At 34.9% G+C, this 27,460-nt stretch overlaps 1 protein-coding gene across 3 annotated transcripts in view; it reads right to left on the reverse strand.

Moving 5' to 3' along the window:
• Positions 1 to 27,460, reverse strand: part of F8 (coagulation factor VIII) — a 186,454-nt gene that overhangs the window by 121,367 nt on the left and 37,627 nt on the right. For all 3 annotated transcript variants that reach the window (XM_003462126.3, XM_063246630.1, XM_013141253.3), the window contains exons 5-10: positions 17,232 to 17,300; positions 15,444 to 15,560; positions 11,966 to 12,187; positions 10,849 to 11,107; positions 10,019 to 10,190; positions 8,236 to 8,329 (exon numbers count right to left, since the gene is read on the reverse strand). In XM_003462126.3, the coding sequence (XP_003462174.1) occupies positions 8,236 to 8,329; positions 10,019 to 10,190; positions 10,849 to 11,107; positions 11,966 to 12,187; positions 15,444 to 15,560; positions 17,232 to 17,300 (933 nt within the window). The remainder of the gene's footprint in view (positions 1 to 8,235; positions 8,330 to 10,018; positions 10,191 to 10,848; positions 11,108 to 11,965; positions 12,188 to 15,443; positions 15,561 to 17,231; positions 17,301 to 27,460) is intronic.

Below are 27,460 nucleotides of genomic sequence, written 5' to 3' on the forward strand. Positions count from 1 at the left end.
AGCTACAGAGTGCTCCATCCAAAAACAACAGAATACACATTCTTATTAGCACTTGAGACTCTGCAAAACAGGCCACATAATATCTCATAAGTCATGTTTAAGTAAATGCAAAAGAATTTAAATTTTCCCCTGTATATTATCAGATCATAGTGCAATGAGACCAGAAATCATTAACAAAAGACACAACAGGAACTATACAAAAACATGGAAATTAAATGATACTTTTTTGAATAATCAGTGGGTCACAGATGAAATTAAAGAAGGAATGGGACACTGCCTGCAGTCAAACAATAATAATGCCAGAATAACACCCTGGAACTTATGGGACACAATGAGAGCAATTGTAAGAAGGAGGTTTATAGCAGTGAATTCCCACAATACGAAAACAGAATGAACACAAATAAATGACCCAATGATGCACCTGAAGGTGCTAGAAAAACAAGAACAATACAAATCCAAAGCAAGTATGAGGAAGGAAATGATAAATATCAAAGCAGAAATTAATGAAGTTGAGACTAAAACTAAATACAGAGAATCCATGAATAAAAGAGTTGTTTTTCTTAAACATTAAAATAGACAAACCTTAAGCCAATCTTACCAAAATAAGGAAAGGCACAAAATTCATGCAAAGTTAATTTAAGAAAAAAATATTAGAAAAGGCAAAGTAGGCCACTACATATTAACTTGGAAAAATTCAACAGGAAGAGATAACAATTGTAAATATATATGCACTGAATACTGGGGTACCTAACTTCATTGAACAAACATTGTTGGAGATGAAATATCAAATAATCACCAACACACATAGTAAGTGACCTAATTATTCCACTTTGACAAATAGATCAATTAACAAATATCAAAGCTGAACCACATCTTCAAAAAATGAATTTCATAGACACAGTGTTGGACCGTAAAACAGAAGGCATATTCTTCTCAGCAGCAAATGAAATTTTCTCCAAAATAGACCATAACTAGCCCATAAAACCTCCTCAATACTTGCAAAACAATCAAAAGAATCCCATCTAGTCTATCAGATCATAGCACACTGAAAATAGAAATTAACCACAAGGGAAACTACAGAGCCAGTGTTTCACTATACATTTCAAGTTGGCCTTCAACTCACTTTGTAACCCAAGCTGGCCTCAAACTAACATCAATCTCCTGCCTTAGCCTCCTGAGTGATGAAATTACAAGCATATGCCACAACTTCCAGCTGCAAAGAAATTTTATAAATATCAATAAAATACTCCTGAACACTCAATGGGTCACAAAAGAAATCAAGGAAGGAATTAGACAGGTCCTAGAATCAAATGATAACTCCAGTACATTATAGCACACCTGAATCTATGGCACACAACGAAAGAAAGCAATCTTAAGAGAGAAGTTTACAACTGTGAAAAAAAAATAGAGGCGGTTCAAATAAATAACCTAATGATGTATCTCATGGTTCTAGAAAAACTGGGACAATCCAAATCCAAAGCTAGTACAGGAAAAAAAATTATAAACATCAGAGCACAAATGAAGGAAATTGAGACTAAACAAACAATATAAAGAATCAATGAATCAAATTTAGTTCTTTGAAAGAATGTAAAAAACAGATCCTTTGCCAATCTTACCTAAAAAAGGGAGGAAAAGACCAAAATCAGTGCAATTAGAAAAAAAAAGGTAAAATCACAACACATACAACTGAAATCCAAAAGAATATTAGCAACTAGTTTGAGAAACTGTACTCCAATAAATTGGAGAATTTAGAAGAAATGTGTAGATTCCTAGATATATGTGAATTACCAAAACTGAATGAAGAAGATTTAAAAACCCCAAGCAATCTAATAAGAGGCAATTCAACTGATATGGAAATACATATCCAACAAAAATATCCCCAGGTTCTAATGGGTTCACTGCTGAATTCTACAAGACCTTCAAGGAGGCTATAACATCCATACTCCTTGAACTCTTCTCTGAGACAGAAGGAGTATTCCCAAATTCATTCCTGGAAGCCAGCATTACCCTGATTCCAAAACTAGATAAGGATTCAATCAAAGGAGAGAACTACAAACCAATCCTTTTAAAGAACACAGACACTAAATAAATAAGTAAATGAATGAATAAATAAAGAAGACATTGGCAAGCAGAATACAACAAATCAAAAAGATTATACATTGTGACCAAGTAGGCTTCATCTCAAATATATAAGGAGGATGGGTCAACATATGCAAATCACTAAATCTAATACATCAGATAAACAGAAGGAAGGACAAAAATCACATGATCATCTCAATAGATGTAGAAAAAAATGGAAAAATCCAAAATTCATTCATGATTTTTAAAAAACCCTGAATAAAATAGATATAGAAAGACATTATCTCAGTCTCATAAAATCCATTTATGACAAACCATCAATATTATATTAAAATTGTGAGGCATGGTGGCACATGCCTGTAATTCCAGCACTTAGGAGGCTGAAGCAAGAGGATTACTCCAAGTTTGAGGCCAGGCTGGGTTACATAGTGAGTTCAAAGCCAATCTAAACTATATAATGATACTCTGTCTCAAAAAAACTATATATATATATATATATATATATATATATATATATTAAATGAAGAAAACCTGAAAACTTTTCCTCTTGAATCAGGGCAAGGTAAGGATAATCCACTATCACCACTCATATTCAATATATTACTCAAAACACTAGCCAGAGCAATCCAATAAGATAAAAATAAAAGGGATATGTATAGGAAAAGAAGAAATTGAATTATAGTTATTAGCAGATAACATAATTTTTTATATAGAAGACCCCCAAATTCCACCAAAATAGTTCCAGAATTAATAACCCAATTCAACAAGACAGCATGATTAAGAGTCAACACACAACAAACAATAGCATTCCTGTACATCAATAATAAACTCAACGACAAAGAAATTAGGGAAGCAATGCAATTCACAATAAAATCAAGAACAATCAAATACTAAGCAATTAACGTAACCAAGGAAGTTAACAATCTCTACATTAAAAATAATACCCTGAAAAAGGAGACCAAAAAGGATATTCTAAAATGCAAAGATAGGCCATGCCCAGCGACCTCCAAGCAGCTACCAGGTGACTGAATTCACTCCCTCAAGCTAAATGTGTGTGAGTTGAATCCCAGCTCACTAGGAAGCTTTGCAACGATGTTCCCAACTGATAAGACCACACCCAGCATCCCAAACCACAGAGAATGCAAGGGAGGTCCCCACAGGCCTACATGGGCCCTATCCAGTGAGCTCCAAGTGGCTAGAAGTTGCCTGTAGTCTGCCCTGGGAGCCAAAAGTGGGCCAAGTGATTCCCAGCACACCAGGGGAAGCTTTGGAACATCACTTGAAATATGCAAATATAAGAAAATGACAAAACGAAGGAGCAAAATGCAATCTCAAACTTCCAGCCCAACCCAAGCAAGCATAGGAGATGTGGACACTGAAGAAAATGTAGGGCATACACCTGAAACTCTTGAAATGATAACAACTGAAGTAAAGAAACAACTCTAGGAAGCTATAAAAGAACTCAGATCAGAAATAATCTAGGTAAAAGAAGAAATGGTAAATGTAATGAAAGAAATGCTGAACACATCTGAAGAAGGCAGTTAAAAAATTAGAAGAACAATGCAAAAAAATGCAAAATCTGGATGAACAATATAAGAAACAAACAAAATGCATGAAGTAGATTCAGAGAGATATACAGGAAATCAAAAATTCCATCAAAAGTTGCCAAAACCCCCTCAACAAAAGAGAAGATAGAATTTCAGACCTGAAAGACAAGATTGCAGCAAGTGAACAGGAATGGAAAGATCTTTTAAAAATAACAAGGAATCAGGAAATAACAATTCAACAGCTGCAAGATGATGCAAAGAAAAACAACATAAGATTGATTGATATAAACGAAAAAGAAGATAACAACACAAATATCAAGAGACTATTTACAGAAGTAATAGCTGAAAATTTCCCAAACAGGAGAATGGAAACTGCTATACAGATCAGTGAAGCATATAGAACTCCAAATAAACATAACCAAAATAAAACTGTACCCAGACATATAATAATCACCATCCTATAAATCCAACATAAGAACAGAATATTAAAAGCTGCTAGAGATAAGGGACAGATCACCTATAAAGGAAAGCCTGTCAGAATCACAGCAGACTTCTCAACACAATAAAGTCAAGAAGAGCATGGAGTGAAGTATTGCAGAACCTAAAGGAAAACAACTTCCAACCCAGACTAATGTACCCTGAAAAACTGTCCTTCAAAATGAATGGAGAAATAAGATACTTCCATGACAAAGAACAGCAGAAGAACTTCATGACCACCAAACCAATAGAAACACTAAATTTGTTGGAAGGCAAAATAGGTAGAAATCTTGAAGACATAGGGGTAGGTAGAGAATTCATGAACAAGAATCACACCACACGTCACAAAATCAATAACTGGGATCACATCCTATTACGGTTTTTCCCTGTTGAAAGTAATCTCCAGCATAGTGAAAAGGAGACCCACAAATGGAAAAAATCTTAGTGAACAGTCCCTCTTATAAAGGACTTCAGTGCAGAACATGTAAAGAATTAAAAAAATCAGATCCCCAAAATTCAAAGACACATTCCAAAAATGGGCATCTGGCATGAATACATAGTTCTCAGATGAAGAAATACAAATGACAGATAAATACATGAAAAAGTGTTCAGCATCATTGGTCATTAAAGAAATGCAAATTAAAATAACACTGAGATTCCATCTCACTCCAGAAAGAATGGCCAGGATCAAGAAAACTACCAACAATAAATGCTGGAGAGGCTGTGGGGAAAAAGGATCTCTTCTGCACTGTTGGTGGGAGTGCAGACTGCTGCAACCATTGTGGAGGTCAGTCTGAAGTTCCTCAAAAAGCTGGGATTAGAAGTCCCATTCTACCTAGCTATTCCACCTCTGAACTGAATACATCATACCACAGTGGCATATGTGCACCCATGTTTATAGCAGCACAATTTATAACAGCCAGATCTTTGAAACAACCTAAGTGTGCATCAACTGAGGACTGGATAAAAATTTGTGGTATTTTTATACAGTGGAGTACTACTCAGCTATAAAGAATGATCGCATTGAGATATTTATAAGTAACTGGATTCAACTCAAGACCATATTCATAAGTGAAATAAATCAAACTCACATGTGTAAATACTGTATAGTCTTCCTAGTATAAGAAATGGTAAGAGTACAGAAGATACAAAAAACTCAGTAATTACAGTGAAAGGATAAGAATCTGCTTAATGGGGGAAAATAATGTCTCAGGGAAAGTGAGGGGGAAAAAAAGAAGGGAAAAGAAAATATATCTATAATTAAACACACAAGATAGCTAAAATGATTGTGCTACAAATTCTATAAATTCTTGGAACAAAACAGTTAACATTCATAGGATTGGATCAACTGTGCATATTATTTTATGTTGATCTGAGGAACTCTTGAAGATCATTATGTAAAATAACAATCTTAGTTATGCTCATACCACCTTGTTTTGAAGGCCTATATTGTCAATGTTTTGGGCTCTTTGCTATTGTTGTTTATTTGTCTTTTTTGTTTTGTGTTTTTCTAGGAATTTGTTTTTTTTTCCCTGTAATACAGAAAGAATAGGTATACATGTAGAGACTCATATATGCATAGAACTTCTCCTAAACAATTTATGAGAATTAATTATATAATGTTTGATGAAATGAACAGCTACTTTGAAGAAAAAGAGACACTAAGGTATCCAGTGCTGATTCCGTAGTGTCATGCTGTGAAATCCAGCAATACTGTTATTCTTTCTTCAGAGTGATTTTAGTCTGTTTTGTTTTAATTTTAGCATACATGAATGTATGGATAGCTATTTGAAGAAAACGAGAGACATTATGGCAGCTATTGTTGATTTCCCACTTATCTGGTTTTGAAGCCCTAAAATGCCTTCATCATCCTGTTCTGATCATTTTAATACTGCTTTGTTTTGTATGAATTCATTGTGTGTGAAGATATGGACAACTTTTTGGAGGAAAACAAGATATAATATGATAGACAGTAATGATCTCCCGTTGTTGGTTTAAAATCTGTGTCTCTTACATTGTTTTCTTCTGATCTGCTTAGTTTTGTTTTGTTTTGTTGTGTTTAGTTTCCCCCTTTTTAAAATAATTTTTTTTAAAAAATGCAAAGTTATTCCTTCTTTCTAGATAGGCAGGACCAATATTTAAAAATGGCCATATTTCCAAAACTGATATACAGATTAATGCAATCCCAGTCCAAACTACCAATTGGATTTCTCACAGAACTAAAGAAAACAATCCAGAAATTCATATGAAACCAGAAGAGACCTAGAGTAGCAAAAACAATCCTGAACAAGAGCAAAGTAGGAGGCAATGCAATCCCAGATTTCAAGTCATATTACAAAGTTACAGTGATAAAAACAGCATGGTACTGGCACTAAAACGGGCTTGTGGATCAACAGAACAGATTAAGGGATGCATAAACAATCCCAGGCACATTCAGCTATCTGATCTTTGAGAAAGAGGCCAAAAACATAGGCTGGAAGAAAGATAACCATTTTAGCAAATGGTACAGTACTGAGAAAACTGGCCATTCATATGCAGAAGATCGAATGAACACCACCAATATTTCCCACCATGTACAAAACTGAAGTCAAAATGGCTTCAAAATATAAATATTAAAATAGAAGCACTTAGTGTACCAGAAGATAAAATAGGTAAAACTCTTAAAGACATAGGCATTGGGAAAGACTTTTTGAACAGAATCTCAAGTGCACAAGAAATGGTATCAAGAATCAACAAATGGTATTATATAAAATTAAAAAGTTTCTGCATTGCCAAGAAGACAACTAACTGAGTGAAGAAACAGTCTAAAGAATGGGAAAATTTGGCCAAGTATTCCTCAGAGGACTAATGTCTAGAACATATAAAGAAATAAAATAGTTAGACATTGTGTTAGTTACTTTTCTCACTGCTGAGATAAAATATCCAACACACAAAGTTAAAGGAGGAAAGGTTTATTGAGCTCACAGTTTGCAGAGGTTTCAGTTTATAGTAAGTTGGCTCCAGGGCAGAGTGGCATGGCAGAGGGCATCACAGAACAAAAACAATTCATAGCAAACCAGGGCAGGCAGAAGACACCTAGCAAATGAGCTACAAGCAACAAACCACTTTCTGTCCCTTATAGCTTCTGCAGACTACCTGTCCTTAGAGCAGATAGCACTCACACCCTTAATGTTAGCGTTGCACCATGAATCAATCCTAGTGTCACACTCTCTAGATGTAGCCACCTCTGAAAGGCCCACCTATGACTGCATGAGGATTTGGGGGGGACATCTAGATGCAAGCCATAACATACCTCTCCCCAAAATAAAAAGGCTTGATCAAAAATGGGCAACTGAAACAAATGGACACTTCTCAGATGTATAAATGGCCAATAAATAAATGAAAAACTGTCTCACATCTCTTGTCATTAAAGGAATGCCAATTAAAACAACTTTGAAATTCCATTTTACTCCAGAAAGAATGGCTAATTGTCAAGAAATCAAATAATCAATACTGGAGAGGCTGTGGGAAAAGGAACACTTATACATTGTAGGTGAAAATGTAAATTAGTACACTGTATCTCCACTATAAAGTATGGAGATTTCTCAAAATGCTGAAACTAGAAATTTCGTTTGACCCAGTTATTCACCTTCTAGGTTTCCTCCTGAAAGTTAAAGATATCATATGATACATGTATACCCATGTTTTAGCACAATTTAGCACAATTCATGACCGATAAATTTGAAAGAGTTCTACATGTCCATTGACAGATGAATGGATAAAGAAAACTTGGTATTTATCCACAATAGAGTACTACTCTGCCATAAGGAAGGATAAACTTGAGTCATTTGTAGGAAAATGGATGTATCTTGAAACCATAATGTCAAGCAAAATAAATCAGAAACATAAACTTAAATATTGCATATGCAAAACCTAAACCATAAATAAATTAAAAAACAAAATAAAAGATATCTAATAGGGAACAGGGGCATAAATCTTTTCCAAATGAGAAGGAGACCAAGAGATGGAGGGCAGTTGGAGAAAAGGAAAGGAAAGGAGATGTGAAAATAATCATGTTTTAGGCATATGTAATCATTATGAAATTCAACCATGTAATAATAGAAACAAGTTTTTAAAATGAGGTCATATTTACCTTTTGGCAGTCTTCTTGAGTGCAAAGGACTGACATCAGTTATTCCATGGGGGTAGATGTTATAAGGTCGGCTTGCTTGATTCTTAAATATAATCTGAAAGTAAAAATGAGATATAGAATCAAATCAACTAGGACCAATAAGAAAGTTGTAACCTATTTCCAGAAAACCAAAAGCTGCCTGTACTTACATTATAGGGGTTTTAGCCTAGCTAATGTTCAAGGTGCTTGTTCTTGCCATGAAATTATTTAGACAGCTACTTAGGTTTTTTACTAAAAGTCTCTTTCCATTTCTTTAAAAATTATTTCAATTGCTTCAGGAAGTTTTTGCTGTGCCTTCTCACATGAATTGAGGAGACACTCCCGCCTCTCAGGCTTTTCCATTATTTGGGCACTAAATTCCTTAAGAGAAGAGAGACAAATAGGGATTCTTGTGGTAAAATAAGAAGCATGCCTAGGAGGGCAGTTGATGACAGCATCAAGAAAGGATAGGAGGATTATACTGATGTAAGGACTTTAAAGGAAAAGAAGGAAGACAGGACATGGAGACAGCAAGGAAGACCAAGATGTTAATCCTTCCTCTTATCTGAACATGTATGAGATGAGGGGGAAAATTAACTCCCATTTGCACTCCTGCTTTAAAATCCACTCATTTGATAAGTCCACCAAATAGCCTGTTTCTTATTAAAGAAGTTATTTATCTATGTTTGTGGTGCTGGGGATCGAACCCAAGGCCTCACACATGCTACCTGAGTGCCTTATCACTGAGCAACATTCCCAGCCTATAACAACCTGTTTATTACTTTCCAATACTAAAATTTTCTCTTTTTTCCCTTAAGAACACTCACTGATATTTCCAGAACAGCACTGAATAGAGATGGCGATACCTCCCAGCTCTGTCTTATCCTAACCTTAAGCAGGTTTTTTTTTTAATTTTATCAAGTATGATGTCTATTAAAAGCTTTTTACAAATCCTTACCAAGATAATGATTCACTTGTAATACTGTACATTTTAATTTTTAAATTTTTGAATTAGTTTAAATTGTCAATAAAATGAAAATTCTTGCAAGATGTTTCTTGCAATAAATGATTCTCATGTAATACACTAAAGATGTGATTTCACTGTCTTATGCTTTTCTTTGTTAAACTGGAGAAGTAAGCTGTGGGTCCGGGACTGATTCTCAAATTCTTTGATACACCTACTATCATAAAATGGACCATATTTCCCTTCTTGTGAAATAATAAACCCATATTCATTTAAAGCACTGTTCACTGAATATTCTATTAACCTTCCCCTTAAAGATTCTTAATAACCTAGATCTGGGTCAGCACACAGTTTCTGGAAAGCACCAGATAGTAAACACCCTAGGCTTTATTGTATATTCTCCACTCTCTTCACTCTGCCCCTTCTTCTCTTTGCAATCGTTTAAAAAGGCAAAGCCCTTCTAAGCCCACTAAGTGTTCAAAAGCAGATCATAAACTGAATTTAAAACTCACAAACTGTAGTAATCTGACTCCTATATAAAAAATGAAAAATATTCTGGAAGGATACCTATAGAAGTTTAAGTAGTATGAAATTCAAAGAATAGTGGGTTTATAGGATGACATTAAATTTTACCCTATGTACTCATTTATAACATATATAATCAGCATTTATTTCTGCAGTATTTATACTTTTTAAAAGGTCATATCCTTTGGAAACAAGCTGAATTATGAAGTATTATAGAAACCCAAAACCTCCAGACTTCTCATTCTTACCTAATCTCAAGCCTTTTCCTTAACTTACCAAAAGTGTGTCTCCAACTTCTCCATAAAGTAGAGGTCCCAGGATTCCTGATTCATATTGACTAGTTTTCCGGCTTTTAAAGGTTTCATCTGTATATGCCATAAAGCGGACTTTTTTATACTTCCTACCAATTCGCTGAGGACCATTGTTTAAATATTGACTTTTATAACTTCTGTTTGAGAGACAAAAATATGAGGCTTTGGGATAGAAAATCTTAGGTACACAAAAAAATTCAGTTCTAAAACAACTGATCTGGTTTCATCCAGGCAAAGAATGTGAAAAACACAGTACAAATATATCTGATACTTTGCTGTGGTGGTCTCCAAATATGTCAATAACTGCTGCAGTTTGTCTTCAGTGTTCTCCACAGACCATGTGTGAAGGCGTGGTTCTCAGCCCAGGAAGCAATTGGGAGGTCGTGGAACCTTTAAGGGGTGATCCAGTGGAAGGAAGTTGGATCACCAGGGGCATGGTCTTGAAGAGGATCTATGGATGCCTGGCCCCTTTTACTTTATCCTGCTGTTTCAGGCCTGGTCCAAAATAGGCTCTCACCAAGATGTTCTGCCTCAATATGGGCCCAAAGTAAAGTTGTCAAGTGACCATGGACTGAACCCACTGAAACCTGAGACAAAATTAACCCTTTCTCCTAAAAGTTGTTATCTTAGTTTTTGTTTTGTTTTTGTCATGATGCAAACAGTTGTCTAACACAACACTGTTCAATTTCATACCTGTACTACCCCTTAAATGCAGCTCAAGAATTTCATTTGAATCACTGGTAAGGATGTTTTGGGTATGGAGAAGAGTAGCAGCAAGACTCTAAAGGTGTTTACCTGTCATCAGAGGTGTAGACTGAAGGAGCATAGTCCCAGTCCTCCTCCTCAGCAGCAATATAATGTATCCAAGCTTTAGGGTGTTTCTTGGCAGCAGAGCGAATATGGATAAAGGAAGAGTAGTTATCATCAAACCTAAACACATCCATTTCAGAATCAACATCATCATAATCATAACCTTCCTCTTCTTCTTCCTTTTTCATCCGCAGTTGGTGTTCCTCTGAACAACTGTCTACTTTCACATAAGCTTCCATGCCAGCTAGAGTCAGGCAAAAAAAAAAAAAAAAACAGTCAGACTCTGACTAGAACGTCTTACCTTAAATTTCATGATTTCTTTTTCTCTTCTTAGGCTTTCAAGACTTTGCCCTAAGTGCCTCTCTTTCCACATCAGTACTCCTCTCAGCCATATTCATATAGGGATTTCTTCTTGTATAGATTATCCGATACTGGCTGGTTTCTTCCCCTGGTCTTTCTTTTGCCATTTTCCTTTTTCTGGACTATACCTATATGTTTTGCCCTTTTTTTCAAAATTCATTATTTTACTCTAGGAATACATAAATGAATATTTCCCTTATAAAACTGGTTTTGAGTATATCAAATTAAAAATGGAGAACCTATTTTTTCAAATAAACTGTTATTAAATCAGTGATTTGTATGGCAATCCAATGAAGCAAGTATAGAAATCAGTAGATGCCTGTGGAGATGGGGAATTAGTTTGGTTTAGGCTTTCAAATGTTTAAAAGAAAACATATCTTCACTTACAAACTGTAGTCCCTCTTTCCCTAGTATTGAAGTTAATGGGGCCAGGCAAGAAAACCAATGATGTACTGTCTTCCTCATTTTCCCTGTGTCACTTATCCCTAAGCTACTTCTCTTCTCTAACTGACATCTAACTAAAAATTCACCCATACTAATAATACTCAAATCCTCTTACATTCCAGGTAAAATCTTTACCGGGGATGCTAGCAACTAGGAAGTCTCAGCTGAGGTCTAACATAATTCTAATTCTATAATTGCAACTTCTGCAACATACTACATTCCTGTAATGTCCAGTAAATTCCATTAAAAATATAACTAGATTTTCATGATACTCATTTTTGAAGACCTAAGATATTACCATGTTGATGGGAAGATATATGACAAAACAGTAGAAACTGTCCAAGGTCCATCAACACTGTCTGAACAGTAAGAAAAGTTATTGGTGATATCTCTAGGGAAGCCTGGCGATGGTTCCTCACAAGAAATGTGTGACCTTCAAAGAATATTGAATGCACTTCGGGGGTGGTACCCACTCCAATCACATGCCAGTAGACATATTTTCTGTGGCACCCAATCAGACCTGTAAAATAGAAATAAGACAGTTATGGCTAAGAAATACAGAATTTGAAATGGAAAACACTTGCTAGGGCAGGATAGACAAATTGACCACACAAGTTTTATTACACATAAATTAACATACCAAAGAAACTGGGGTTACTATCAAACCAACAGCTCTTGCCAAGTTTGTCAGTGATCATCATGCTGCTAAACTTAATGGACAAGCAATATTCATCACCTTATTCTCCTCCAGAGTTACTTATTTCAGTGAATGGCACCATCCAAGATTCAATTATACAGGAGTGAATTTTCCTTATCACTACTGTCACCTCCCATAGCCAATCTAACACAAACTATGGCAACACAGTTAACATCTTCAGTGCTCAGTTCAAGTGATATTTCAGGGAATCTGGATAGATTCCTTTATTATGTACTCACATATAATTATGTAATTTCTTTCAGAGTAATTCTTGGTTTATAATTATGCATTCATTGTTATGATTGGTCATTATCAATCTCTCCATTATACTATACATTATGTGATAGCCACGTCTTGAATGTATTAAAGATTAATTTCTCTTTTAATTCTAAAATTATGCATATTTAATGTGGAACTATACAGAAAATAATTAAGAAAATATCCTCCCCATCCTTCATTATTTTCTTAGTTTGCTTAGTCATCCAAGTTCTTTCATTTACTTTCTAGTTTTACTCTAGTACATATTCCCTGACTTGTAGCTTCTTCTATTTCTGAAAAATAAGTATTCTATCCCAAAGCCATTTCCTCGTTTAGTTAAAATTATAGATTTAAAATAATGTTTACCATGGCCATAATCTCAAAACTATTATACAAATTTAATATAAACTATTAAAATACCAACAACATATCTCACACAATTAGAGAAAACAACCCTAAAATTCATATGGAACCAGAAGAGACCCAGAATAGCAAAAACAATTATGGGCAACAAGGGCAAAGCAGGTGGCATCACAGTCCCTGACTTGAAATTATACTGTATTACAAAGCTACCATGATAAAAGCAGCATGATACTTGAAAAAAAGAAAAAGAAAAACAGACTAAAGGATCAGTGGAACAGAACAGAAATGCAGAAACAACTCCAAACCCACTCAGCTACCTTATCTTTGACAAAGAAGCCAAACATCTTCACTAAAAGATAGCCTCTTTAATAAATGGCGTTAGGAAAACTGGCTTTCCACATGCCAAAGATTCAAACATATCTTTCACTGTGCACTAAAATTAAGTCAAAATGGATCAAAGATCTAAATATTAAAACAGAAATACTTAATCTGATGGAAGATAAAATAAGCAAAACTTGAAGACATTGGTGTAGTCAAAGACTTTATGAACAAAAGCCCGATTGCACAGAAATATTACAAAGAATAAACATCTGAGATCACATCAAATTAAAAAGCTTTTGCACAGCAAAATAAACCACCAACAGAGTTGAGAGACAACCCAAAAAATGGGGAAAAATTTTTGCCAGGTATTACTCAAAGGATCTATATCTAAAGTATGTAAAAAATTCTTTAAAAATCAGATCTCTCAAATTTAAAGACCCAATCTAAAAATGGGCACCTAAAATGATTACATACTTCTCAGATGAAGAACTATAAATGGCAAATAAATATATGAAAAAGTGTTTGGCATCACTAGTCATTTGAAAAATGCAAATTAAAGCAACACTGAGATTTCATCTCACTCCAGAAAGAATAGCTGTCGTCAAGAAATCAACTAATATCAAATTCTGGTGAGGCTGTGGGAAAAAGAGATTCTTCTCCACTGTTGATGAGAGTGTAAATTTGTACAACCAATATGGAAATCAGTATGGAGATTCTTCAAAAAACTAGAAGTAGAAAATTCACTTAATTCAGCTGTTCCCCTTCTCTGTATCTTTCCAAAAGAGTTAAAAGCATCATATCATAGTGATATATGCACATTTGTGTTATTTGCAGCACAATTTATAATAACTAAATCAAGTAAACAGCCCATATGCCCATCAATGGGTGAATGGATAAATAAAATGTGATTTTTATATTCAATGGAGAACTACTATTGCACAAAGGATAAAGTTGAGACAATTTTAAGTAAATGGATACACCTCAAGGCCATAATGTTAAGCAAAATAAGTCAGACGCACGTTTAAATATTGTGTTGTTTCTCTTGTGTGAGAAACCCAGAGGGTACATTACGACCAAAATAGAGGACAGATATTGGAAAAGAAGAAGAAAATGTTCAAATGGGAAGGGGAGCAAGGGAAGGGTTTGGAGAAGGGAAAGAAAAAAATGGGAATTTTAAAAAGAATGGAAGGAAAACAATGGAAACAAAGTTTTGTAAATAGTGAAGGAAAGACAGAAGGGAGGAGAGAGAAGTGGGGAAAAAAAAGAATTAAAATTTACTACGTACAGGTACAAATTCCCTATGATGGATGTGATCATTATGTATGGCAAACATGTCCCAATAAAAATTAATTTAAAAAATCAAACCATCAAAAATGTAACTCAGAAAAAAACTTTCCTTTAGAACTTTTAAGATATTGTTCCATTATATTGTAGGCCCTATTTTCAGTTCTTCATGACTTGTTTTCCCAGCAAGTTTTATATCTTATCTTTGTATGCTGAAATGCTACAGTGATAATTATGTGTGGGGCTCCTTTCTTATCTTAAGATAGTTTTTAGTAGGAAGACTTGTATCTCTTGTTTCTTAACATTTTTGTCATTTATTTTAAGCCGATTTTAAAATGTATTATTAGCATTTTTTGCTGTATTTTGGGAACATTTTTCCTATCTACTTTCTATTGAGTTTGTATTTTGACATCATATTTCTGATTTGTATGAACATGTTCTTATTCTTATTGGTTCTTTTTATTGGAACCTGTTGTTACTTTATTGATGCCACATCTTCTTTAGTTGTGAAAATAAGCTCTGGCAAGTTCTTTTCTGTTCTTAGCATTATCTCTTTCTCCTTTCCTCTAAGATTTTTTCTTCATTTATCCTTGCATATTATCTTTGCAAAGACTTGTCCTTAAATGTATGTTCAACCTTGACTGCCCATGCATATTTAAGTAAAAGGGTAGACAAATCTGGTCATAGTCCAGTGTACATGAGGAGGCCTTCATTTTCAGGTGATCTTCAGAATGTTAAAGGCCAGAAACCAGTGGGCTTTCTATTAGGATGCAGAGCAGTCTGAGACATAGAGAACAGACCTCTCATGTTGAATTCAGAAAACCTGAGGACTGTTAAGCAGATGTGTACATACCTGGCAGAGACCTGTTTACATAGCCATTGACTGTGTGCATTTTAGGCCAGGCCCCAGCAGGTGCAGAATCTGAAGCCTGTGTCCTGGCATCCTTTCTTTCTGAGTGCCAACTCTTCCCTGATGAGAGAGAAAGCAAGACAGAGTGAGCAAAGTTCCAAGTCACGAATGACCATCCCCTTCCCTTTCTATGTGTTTCAGATCTGGAATGTTCTCCAAAGGCTCATGTGTCAAAGGTTTGGTAACCAGTACAGCCATGTTCAGAACTGAGGTTTATGTAAAATGATCAGATCATGAGGGCTCTGACTGCATCAATAGATTGATATATGGATAGATTCATAATTGAGAGGCAGTGGAAAACAGAGGAGGTAAGGTGTAGTTGGAGGAAGTCGGTTACTGGAGGCACAACCAGGAAGGGGAAATCTTGTCCCTAGGCCTTCCCCTAGCCCTGTTCTCCTTTCCGTCTGCCATGAGGTGGGCAGCTTTCCTCTTCTACTCCATCCACCATGCCTGCCTCACCATGTTTTAGACCAACCACAGACTAAAACTGTGAGCCAAAATAAATTTTTCCTCCTTTAAGCTTTTTAAGGTATTTTTCATCAACAGAGAGCTAACATGCCTCCCTTAGGACAAAAACCACTCACTATAAGCATTTTTGTCAGCAAAAAAGACAGATAACTTATTATCTCAAAGTGAGAGGGAGAAGACAATTATCAAAGGTAGACATTTCTTGCTCATATTGATGATATCTCCTTATAATTTTTATGACAATAGCAGAGAAAATGACAAATGATAACTAGGGAAAAGGAGAATATTTGTTATCTTTAGTCATAAGGTTTTTAATCTTTATTAGTTGATTTATTTAGTATATGTGCTCCCAAACCAAGCACTTATATGATTTATTTAAAAGGAAGGAAATGAACATCAGCCCCCAAAAAGGGCTGTCAGTCCTTATCCCTGTCATAATTGCTTTATCCTGGTTTGTAAAAATGAAATCCCACAACCTGAAAGCTTTTCAACCTATTCTGTAAAATCAATGAGAGTGAGCGCATTGGAAATTTCTCCAGCTATTATCATAACAACGGAGTATTAGGAATGGAGTGTTCCCAGAAGAACTGGGAAACTAGTCAGGAGATACATTATAGGGGCCTCAGTTATGAAAATGGCAGTGTAGGTTGGTGAAAAGGGAGAGAAGGAGATTGTAATGTTATTATGGCTGTTGATTACTTTGGGAGGGAAGCAGAAGTTCTAACACTATTGATGGTATTTAAGTGAAATTGCCTAAATCTTACAATAACCCTATGAAAAAATAGTATTACTTCAATATTAGTTGAAGAAACAGACACAGATAATTTAAGGAATTTGCCAGATGTCGCACATTTAGTAAGAGATGAAGATAATGTTAGATATTCAGCAAATGTGACCAAAAAGCTTTGCTGGTAGATTTCATGAAGGGGGCAACTCCTGCTACCCAATTCCTCTATTTTCTTACCTCATAGCTGATGCTGGCACGATGCTCTTAGACTCCTAGCACGATGAGCTAAATAAACCTCTTTTCTTATAAAGTATTTAATCTCAGCTATTTTGTTATAACAGCCCAAAATGAACTAAGATGGACACTACCACAAAATATATGCGTCTTACCTTACTATACTTAGGATCTATTCTGAATAGTAATATAGTTTTCTATAATCACTTCCTCTGAATAGAAGCAACTCACATTCTGAAATATGATCTTAAGATAATATATCTTCTTTTAGGAATCCAAAATTTAGACTAGAGCTCACTAACCTTCATCAAATACAGCAAAAAGTAGTACAAATTGGTGCAAGTTCGGTGTCCCTTCTTTGGTCAGACTCCCTGAAAAAGAGACAAGAGCATTAATCTTTCATTTAAAAACCTCATCATAGAAAATCACCAGTAGGAGGAGACATTTCTTCGTGAACTGCCAGAGAGTAAATAACACATGTCATCCTTTGTCTATTGTTTGCCTTTAACATTGGGGTGCTTTTTGTTGTTGTTTCTTTGTTTTTAAGTAAGGGTTATTATACTAGTGTTTCTAAAACTATCTGGGGTAGTTTTTCCATCCCGGGAACTGGGGCTGCCAGAAGTGAGTTCCAGCACAACAGCCCTGGCCATGGGAGTGTTTAACATCATCAATCTCAGCGGTTAAGGACCGCCCAACTTCCAGTCACAGTAGACTAGGCTTGGGAGGTTTCTGACCACACCCAGTGACCTACTTCAATCAGGGGAGCTGAGTGCATGTGAGGTGAGCTCCAGCACATTGGTGCTAGCCCAATGAGACTGTTGGACATCACACACAGTGGTTAGGAGGCAGCCTAGCTTCCTGGAACACCAGAGGTGGCATGGGAGTTCCTGTGGGCCTGATTGGACCGTGCTCAGCAACCTTCCTTCAGTCCCAGGAGCTAAGGGCAAAGAAGGCAATTTCCAACACGCCCAGTGGAAGTTTTGGAACATTGCTCAAAACATGGAAATATAGGAAAATGACAAAACGAAAGACCAAAATGCAATCTCAAACTTCCATTCCATCCCAAAAAAGCCTAGGAGCCATGAACATGGAAGAAAATATATGCCATACATCTGAAATACCTGAAATAATAGCAACTGAAATAAAGAAGCAAATCTGGAAAACATTAAAGCAATTCAAATTAGAAATAATCTCCCAGGTACAAAAAGAAAGGATAAAAGTAATGAAAGAAGTGCTGAACATATCTAAACAAGACACAGTTAAAAAACTAGAGGAACAAAGCAAAAACATAGAATCCCTGGATGAACAATTTAAGAAACAAACAGAATGCATGAAGCAGATTCAAAGAGATATACAGGAAATCAAAAATTACATTAAAGGTTGTCAAAACCACCTCAACAAAAGTGAAGACAGAATTTCAAATCACAAAGACCAGAGTGCAGCTAATGAACAGGAAATGAAAAGTATTTTAAAAATAACAAGGAATCAGGAAATAGCAATTCAATAGCTGCAAGATGATGCAAATAAAAACAACATAAGATTGATAGGGATAAATGAAAAAGAAGGGGACCACACAAATGGTATCAAGAGGCTATTTACAGAAGCAATAGCTGAAAATTTCCTAAACATGAGAATGGAAACTGACATACAGATCAGTGAAGCATATAGAACTCCAAATAAACATAACCAAAATAAAAGTACACCCAGACATATAATAATCACCATCCCAGAAATCCAACATAAGAATAGAATATTAAAAGCTGTTAGAAACAAGAGATAGATCACCTATAAAGAAAAACCTATCATAATCACAGCAGACCTCTCAACACAAACAGTGAAGTCAAGAAGAGCACAGAGTGAAGTATTTCAGATTCTAAAGCAATATGATTTCCAACCCAGACTAATGCAACTTGCAAAACTGTCCTTCAAAATGGGTGGAGAAATTAGATACTTCCATGACAAAAAACAGCTGAAGAACTTCATGATCACCAAACCAACCCTTCAAAGAATACTAAAAGACATTCTAGATACACATAGGGCAAAACCACTAAGCAAAGCAGACAATTAAACAGAACGGAAAGGTTAAGATGCACAACAGAAAGATAACATGTCAAAAATAAACTCATATATAACAGTTATAACCATGAATATAAATGGTCTCAGTTCACCAATTAAAAGAAACACTGGCAGAATGGATCAAGAAACAACATCCAACCATATGCTGTCTACAAGAAACCCATCTAACTCAAAAGGAAACTCATAGACTGAAAGTCAAAGCATGGAAAACAGTACTTCAGACAACAGAAACACCCCAACAAGAAAGCAGGGGTAGCTATTCTGTTTTCAGACAATGTGAACTTCAAGAATGATCCGAAGAGATAAAGAAGGTCATTACATACTGGGAAAACTGGTTGGTCATTACATACTGGGAAAACTTCTAGCGGAAGAGATAACAATCTTAAATATATATGCACCAAATTTGGGAGCACCCAGCTATAAAAAACAAATATTAACAGAAATTAAAAATCAAACAAGCAATAACACAATTATAACAGGAGACATTAATACGCCATTGGCACAAAGGGACAGATCAACCAGACAGAAAATCAGCAAAGAAATAACAGAGCTGAATCACACCTTTGAACAAATGGACTTGATAGATGTATACAGAGTGTTACATCCAACAATATCAGAATATACATTTGTATCATCAGTGCATGGGAAATTCTCTAAAGTGGGCCATATACTAGCCCAGAGAACATATTTAAGTAAATACAAAGGAGTTGAAATTATCTCATGCAAGTTATCAGATCATAGCACCATGAAACTAGAAATTAATGATAAAAGAAACAGCAAAAACCTCACAAACACATGGAAATTGAATAATTCACTCTTGAGAAATCAGTGGGTCACAGAGGAAATTAAACAATACCTACAAGCAAATGAAAATACAAGTACAACTTACCAGAATCTGTGGGATGCAATGAAAGTGGTCCTCAGAGGAAACTTTACTGCAGTGAGTTCCCACATTAGGAAAATAGAATGAATACAAATAAACAACCTGATGCTACACATCAAACATCTAGAAAAAGAAGAGCAAGTGAAGCCCAAAACCAAAAGAAGGGAAAAATTATAAAAATCAGAGCAGAAATTAATGCAATAGAGACTAAGAAAACAATCCAAAGAATCAATGAATCAAAGAGTTGGTTCTTTGAAAGAATAAACAAAATTGATAATCCCCTAGCCAATTTTATTTAAAAAAGAAAGAAAAAGCTCAAAATCATGCAATAAGGAATGAAAAAGATGAAATCACTATAGACTCTGTGGAAATACACAGAAGATTATCAATACCTATTTCTCAAACCTCTACTCTCATAGGTTTGATAGCACAGAAAGAATGGACAGATTCTAGAAACATAGGAAGTACCAAGGTCAAGAAGATATAAAACTGCTGAATAACCCAATCTCTATTAATGAAATTGAAAATATAGTTAAGTCCTTACCTACAAAGAAGAGCTTAGGCCCAGACGGATTCACTGCAGAATTCTACAAGAAGTACAAAGAAGACTTAATGCCAACACCCCTCAAACTCTTCAATGAAATTGAAAGGGAAGAAATCCTTCCTAAATCATTCCTGGAAGCAAATATTACTCTAGTATCAAAACCTGGGAAAGACACAACTAAGAAAGAAAACTCCAGGCCAATCTCCCTAATGCACACAGATGCAAAAATCCTCAATAAAATGTTGGCAATTAGGATGTAGCAAACGGTCAAGAAGATTATATACCATGAGCAAGTGGGATTCATCCCAGGCATGCAGGGATGGTTCAACATATGTAAATCAATAAATGTAATCCGCCATAGAGCCAAAAGAATCACATGATCATTTCTACAGATGCAGAAAAAGCTTTGATAAGGTCCAACACTCATTCATATAAGAATCTTACAGAAAATTGGAATAGATGGTCTTTACCTCAATATGATAAAGGCCATCTACCACAAACCAACAGCCAGCATCATATTAAATGGCCAAAAACTGAAAGCCTTTACCTTAAAATCAGGCACAACACAAGGATTATCACTGCTCGTATTCAACATAGTACTGGAAATACTAGCCAAAGCAATTAGACAAGAGAGAGAAATAAAAGGTGTAAAGATAGGAAAAGAGGAAGTTAAGCTATCATTATTTGCAGATGACATGATACTCTACATAGATGATTTCTAAAACTCTATTGAAAGACTCCTAGATAAATAAATTCAGCAGTGTAGCTGGATACAAAGTCAATACTCAAAAAATCAATAGCATCTGTATAAACTAACAACAAAACCACTGAGAGAGAAATAAGAGAAGCCACATCCTTCACACTATCATCCAAAAAAATGAAATATTTAGGAATTAATCTAATGAAAGTAGTAAAAGATCTATTCAGGGAAAATTGTAATACTCTTGAAAAAAGAAATCTAAGAGGAACTCAGAAAATGGAAAAACATCCCTTGTTCATGGATACAAAGAATAAATATTGTGAAAATGGCCATTCTCCCAAAACTGTTATAAGAAACAATGCAATCCAAATGAAAATACCATAAACATACCTCATAGATCTAGACAAATCACTCCTAAAATTCATCTGGAACCAGAAGAGACCTAGAATAGCAAAGGCAATTCTAAGCAGCAAAGGCAAAGCAGGAGGCATCACAATCCCTGACTTGAAGTTATACTACAAAGCAACTGTAATAAAATCAACATGGTACTGGAATCAAAAAGAGATGACGATCAGTGGAATAGATTAGAAGATACAACCACAACTACAAACACACTCAACCACCTTATCTTTGATAAAAGGGCTAAACAGGTTCACTGGAAGAATGAGTCTCTTTAATAAATGGTGCTGGAAAAACTGGCTCTCCATATGCCAAAAACTAAAGCTAGACCCATGCCTATCACCATGTACTAAACTAAAATCTAAATGCATCAAAGATCTGGATATTAAAACAGAAACACTAAATCTTTTGGAAGACAAATTGGGTCAAAACCTTGAAGACAAAGGAGTAGGTAGAGAATTCATGAACAGGACTCAAACCGCATGGGAAATACTTTCCCGAATCAATAACTGGGATCACCTCTTATTAAAAAGTTTCTGCATGTCAAATCAAATCTCTAGCATAGTGAAAAGAAAACCCACAAATGGAAAAAAAAATCTTAGTGATCTGTCCCTCAGACAAAGGACTTTTGTCTAAAACATAATCAGACTCCTGAAATTTAAAGACCCAATCCAAAAATGGGCATCTTAGATGAATACACACTTCTCAGATGAAGAAATACAAATGGCAAATAAATACATGAAAAAATGTCCATCATCATTAGTCATTAGAGAAAGGCAAATTAAAACCACACTGAGATTCCATCTCACTCCTGAAAGAATGGCCAGGATCAAGAAAACCAATAGCAACAAATGCTGGAGAGGCTGTGGGGAAAAAGGAACTCTCCTGCACTGTTGGTAGGAGTGTAGACTAGTACAAACATTGTGGAGGTCAGTCTGGAGACTTCTCAAAAAGCTGGGATTGGAAGTCCCATTTGTTCCAGCTATCCCACTTCTAGGCATATTCTCAGAACTGAAAACATTATACCACAGTGATATATGTGCACCCATGTTTATAGCAGCACAATTTGTAATAGCCAGATATTGGAAACAACCCAAGTGTCCATCAACTGAAGAATAGATAAAAAAGTGGTATTTTTATACAATGGAGTACTACTCAGCTATAAAAAATGATCACATTGAGATATTTATAAATGAATGGACGCAACTTGAGACCATACTCATAAGCGAAACAAATCAAACTCACATGTATAATTACCATAGTTTCCCTGGTGTAAGAAATGGTAAGAGTACATAAGATTTTATGGCAATCATGATTCCCCATTTCATTGCTCTGAAGACTTATAATGTTTTCATTCATTAGTTGGAGTGGTTTTATTCTGTTTTGTTTGATTTTATTATTTGTGATGGTATGAACAGCTATTTTAAAGAAAACAAGGCATTATGACAGCTATTACTGATTTAATATCATCTTGCTTTGAGGTCCTAACATGCTTTTGTTGTTCTGTTTCCATTGATTCTATCATGTTGTATCTTATTGGATTTTAACATGTGTGATAATATAAACAAATTTTTTATGGAAAGTGAGATAATGTAGTAGCCATTGTTCATTATCTGTTATTTGGTTCTGAATGTCCTGTAATAATTTCATTCTCTTGAATGGTTTAATACTATTTTGTTATATTTGATACTATTGTATGCGAAGGTATGCTCAAGTATTTCAAAGAAAGAGACATTATGGTAGCTATTGTTAATATCGTGTTGTCTTGTGGTGAAGTGCTGTGTTGCTTAGATAGTTCTGATCTGCTTTGTTCTGTCCTCTTTTGTCTTAATCTCTTTAAAATAAAAAAAAATTTTAAAACTATCTGGGGTAAAGGGTTATGTTTTAATTTCAAATTTGTTCCAGATCATTACTTTTATAAAATGTAATAGAAATTAATTACTAGAAATAACAGTAACACACACACAAAACTGGAAAAGAAAAATTACAAAAACAATATACACTATTAGTTGAAATAGGTATATGAGCAATTAATATAGGGAGCAGCATTTACTCTTACAAGTTTTTATTTTGTAATTTTAAGTGAACAAAATGTTATGAAATATAATTATTCATACTCATATTCTACAGAAACACCATATGTATCACTATGTAATGTTTTTAATGGTACAAGTGAGCTTGCTTCATGCTTTAATTTTGGACTGTCTTTCTTAGGATTATATTTCTTTATTTCATTGGACAGTTTCATTTTCAGGCTTATTTTGAATATCATGATTATTGTTTATGACCCTCTCCCTTTCTTTTTCTCTCCTGAACCCTTAATACTTAGAATCCAAAATTATCTTGGGCTAGGAAATTAAAAAATGTGTGCTGTTACTCATAAAGCCATGATAAAGGACACAGAAAAGTCCACCTGTGAAATTAACACTTTCTCTCAAGGAAACAAAACTACTGTACAAGCTCACTGAATAACAACTGTTTTCAACTGACTTTTGCAAATATTTTTTGAATATGTTGCTGTTTTTTTCATTTTTCTTGGTAGTGTCTTTTATAAGACAAAAGTTATTTTGATGAAGTCCAATTTATCAAATATTTAATAGATTGTTTTAGTGTCCTTTTAGAGCTCTCTACTCCTAGGTTATGAAGATTTTTACTCTGTATCTAAAACATTTATGGCTCTGAACGACCATTTTGGAAGTCCAGTGCACTATCTATTGTGCAATAGATATTTTACATTTTAGATCCACAATCTATTTTGAGATAATCATTGTGTAAGGTGTAAAGATTAGATTAAGATTCATTGTTTGCCTATGAATGGCCAGTTATTGCAACATCATTTATTGAAGAGACTATCCTCCCTTCACTGAATTGTATTTGCACCATGTCAGTTGGACATCCTTGTGTACAACTATTTTGGGACTCTCTATGGTGTTTTAATGAGAGACTCTACCAAGGAATTACTAGGTCATATGATAATTCTGTGTTTAAGTGTTTGAAAGACCACCAACGTGTTTTTCAAAGCAGCTGCATCTAAATTGGTGCAATACATTCTAACTAGTATGTGCTTGCTGAACATTTGAATATTTTTCTTTGGAGATATATTTATACAGATTTTTTGCATATTTTAAAACGAGTATATATATATATATCTTCTTAATTGTTGAGTTTCAAATTTGTTTACATATTTTAGATATAAATCACTTATGAGATATGATTTGCAAGTATTTTCTCCCATTCCAAGTGTTCTTTTACTTGTTTATGTAATCCTATGAAATTCAAGTTTGATGCAATATTAAAAAATCATTGCTGAATCAATGTTATGAAAACCTAATCCTATATTGTATTTTTATTTTGTATAGTTTTAATTCTTGATTAAGTTTTGTGATACATTTTGTATACAGTGTGAGGAACTGGTCCAGCTTCAATATTTTGCATGTGGATGTCCAGCTGTTCCAGCGCTATGAACAAACTATTCTTTGCTCCATTTAATGGTCTTGCCAAAAACCAATTGACCATAAATTTAGGGGTTTATTTCTGGACTCTCAACTCTATTCCATTGATCTATATATCAATCCTATGGCAATACCACAGTACTTTGGTTATAGGTTTATTGTACTCTGGTTCTTTCTTTCTTCCTTCTTTTCTTTTTTTTCTTTTCTTTTCTTTCCTTTCCTTTCCTTCCTTCCTTTATTTCTTTCTTGTCTTTCTCGCTTTCTTTTTAAACAAGGTCTTGCTATGCAGTCCAGACTGGACTTGAATTCACGGTGATCCCTCTGCCTCAGCCTCCCAAATGCTGGGTTTACAAGTGTGTGCCACCACACCAGGCTCAGCATTATATATCCTTTCCCATCCTTATACTTCTAACCTACCTATATCATTATTTTTGAGTTGTTCCTTATAAAAATATAATCACTTCATGCTTTTTTTAAAATCCACTATGCTAAGCTTTATTTTTAATAACAGTGATACCTCAGTTGTTGGCTATAATTCACTCCAAATTGGTGTTTAAACACCAAAAAGTTCAAAAACTGAACATAATTTTTCCCATAAGAAATAATGGAAAACCAAATATTTGGTTCTGAGGCCGAAAAATTACACTTATAAATTCATTTTTCCAAGACTTTATCAAATTTCACAATGATTTCTTCTTTTAACTTTATCATGGTTCTGTTTTCCTCTTAGCTTTACTACTGGTATTATTAACTTTCTTTGAAGCTATGGTTATGATATTTTATGCAAATAAAGTATAAAATTAAAGCACAATGATGAATGTTTAACGCAGTGCTGTCTGGGCCAGAGTGGTGCTTAGACTGAAGCATCATTCCCTTGTGTTCCCAACAAGATGCTATGTATGACTCACTCCTGGCCAGACAGGTTTATTCATGTCGAATTTATGGTTTGAGTATCAAGCAAAGTAAGAACACCAAGCAATGTTTTTCTGATTTTGCTGTTTCAGTAGGCTTGGAGCTGTGCAATAACCAAGGTATCACTGTCGCGTGTTTAGATAATTTGCATCTAATGTAATTATTGATATGTTTAAACATAAGCCTATCATCTTACTATACTTTTTCTCCCTTCTCTCTGATTTTCTCTGTCTTTCCCGTTATCAGCTTTCTTTTGAGTTATTTAAGCATTCCAATTTGTTTATTAAATTTTTGTTATATTCATTTGTATAATATTTTATTGGTTGCTCTAAGGATTACAAAATATATTCTTAACTTTTCACTGTTTATGGGGAACCAGTGTCTTGCCATCCACTCATTGGAATGAATTTGAATGGAACCCACGAATTTCCTTTTACTTTCCTTCTATTGCACTCCTTTTGTTTTATATATTATACCTACATACATTGAAAACTCCATCACACAATATTCTTTCAATCATCAGACATGTTTTAAAGAATTGCGTCGGCTGTGGTTCTAGGGTCAGTTCAATTTTTCAAGTTTTTGTTGTGCCATTTGTGTTGTCCTCGTCCACCCTGTGAACACCCAGTGCTTAGTTTGGTGGCTCAGTGGAAGTCTCAGTTCTCAGTTTTCTCCTAGCAGGTGCATGTTGGGTGGGAATCCAGGAATTCGTGGGCAGCTTTGTAGGTTTACTTTTCTGAGATCTTATGTATCTCTTATTGCTCTCAATTTTCCAGTTTTGTGAGCTCTTCCAGTTTTGGTTCTCTATCAGAAAACTGTCAACTGCCACAAATGTACCACATGTAAGGTAATGCAACATGTAAGGTAATCCCCTTGCCTCACTTTCGGCTCCTGTAGGCTTCTCTAGCCAACCACCCTCACTGTCATGGGCATATCTAGGGCTGGGACATGAGAGAATGGAGGAAAGGAAAAAAACGGAGCTTCTCTCAACTGTGAGCAGTTGGAGTTACCTTTCCCCTCCCTGAAACTCTTGTTGCAACATAGTGATCACTTTCAAATTTCAAGTTGTCTTTTCTTCAAGTTGGAGAACACAGAATGCTTTTGCCTATCTGTCCTACTTACATTTGAGAACTTTCAAAGAACTAAGCTGCATATTTTATTATTTAATTGAGTGGGGAGGAAAACAGTACAATATGTTTTTTGTTTGGTTGATTTTGGTACCGTGGATCAAACTCATAACCTCATACTTGCCAGGCAGCCACTTATGCAGCTGAGCTAAATCCCTGTTTCCTAGGAGTAGAATATGTTTACTCTATCTTAGCCATAACTAGATCCCCTTTTGACATTTTAATTCAATTCCCTGTCAAGAAATTATTTTGGTTTTAAGCATATTTATTTTATGTCACATGTAAATGCTTTTGTTTTGATGACTTCACTGGCCATTACATCACACACATAACAGGCTATAGAGTTTTAGCAATTAGTTATGAATTATGGCTACGAAACTAAACCAAATACAACTTTACAAACTACAAATACTTCTAGACTCCTTCCTGTCTTTGTGG

The sequence above is a fragment of the Cavia porcellus genome, unplaced genomic scaffold, assembly GCF_034190915.1.
Source record: "Cavia porcellus strain 051 isolate PalLab524CR breed Dunkin Hartley unplaced genomic scaffold, mCavPor4.1 scaffold_3, whole genome shotgun sequence".
Taxonomy (NCBI): Eukaryota; Metazoa; Chordata; class Mammalia; order Rodentia; family Caviidae; genus Cavia; species Cavia porcellus.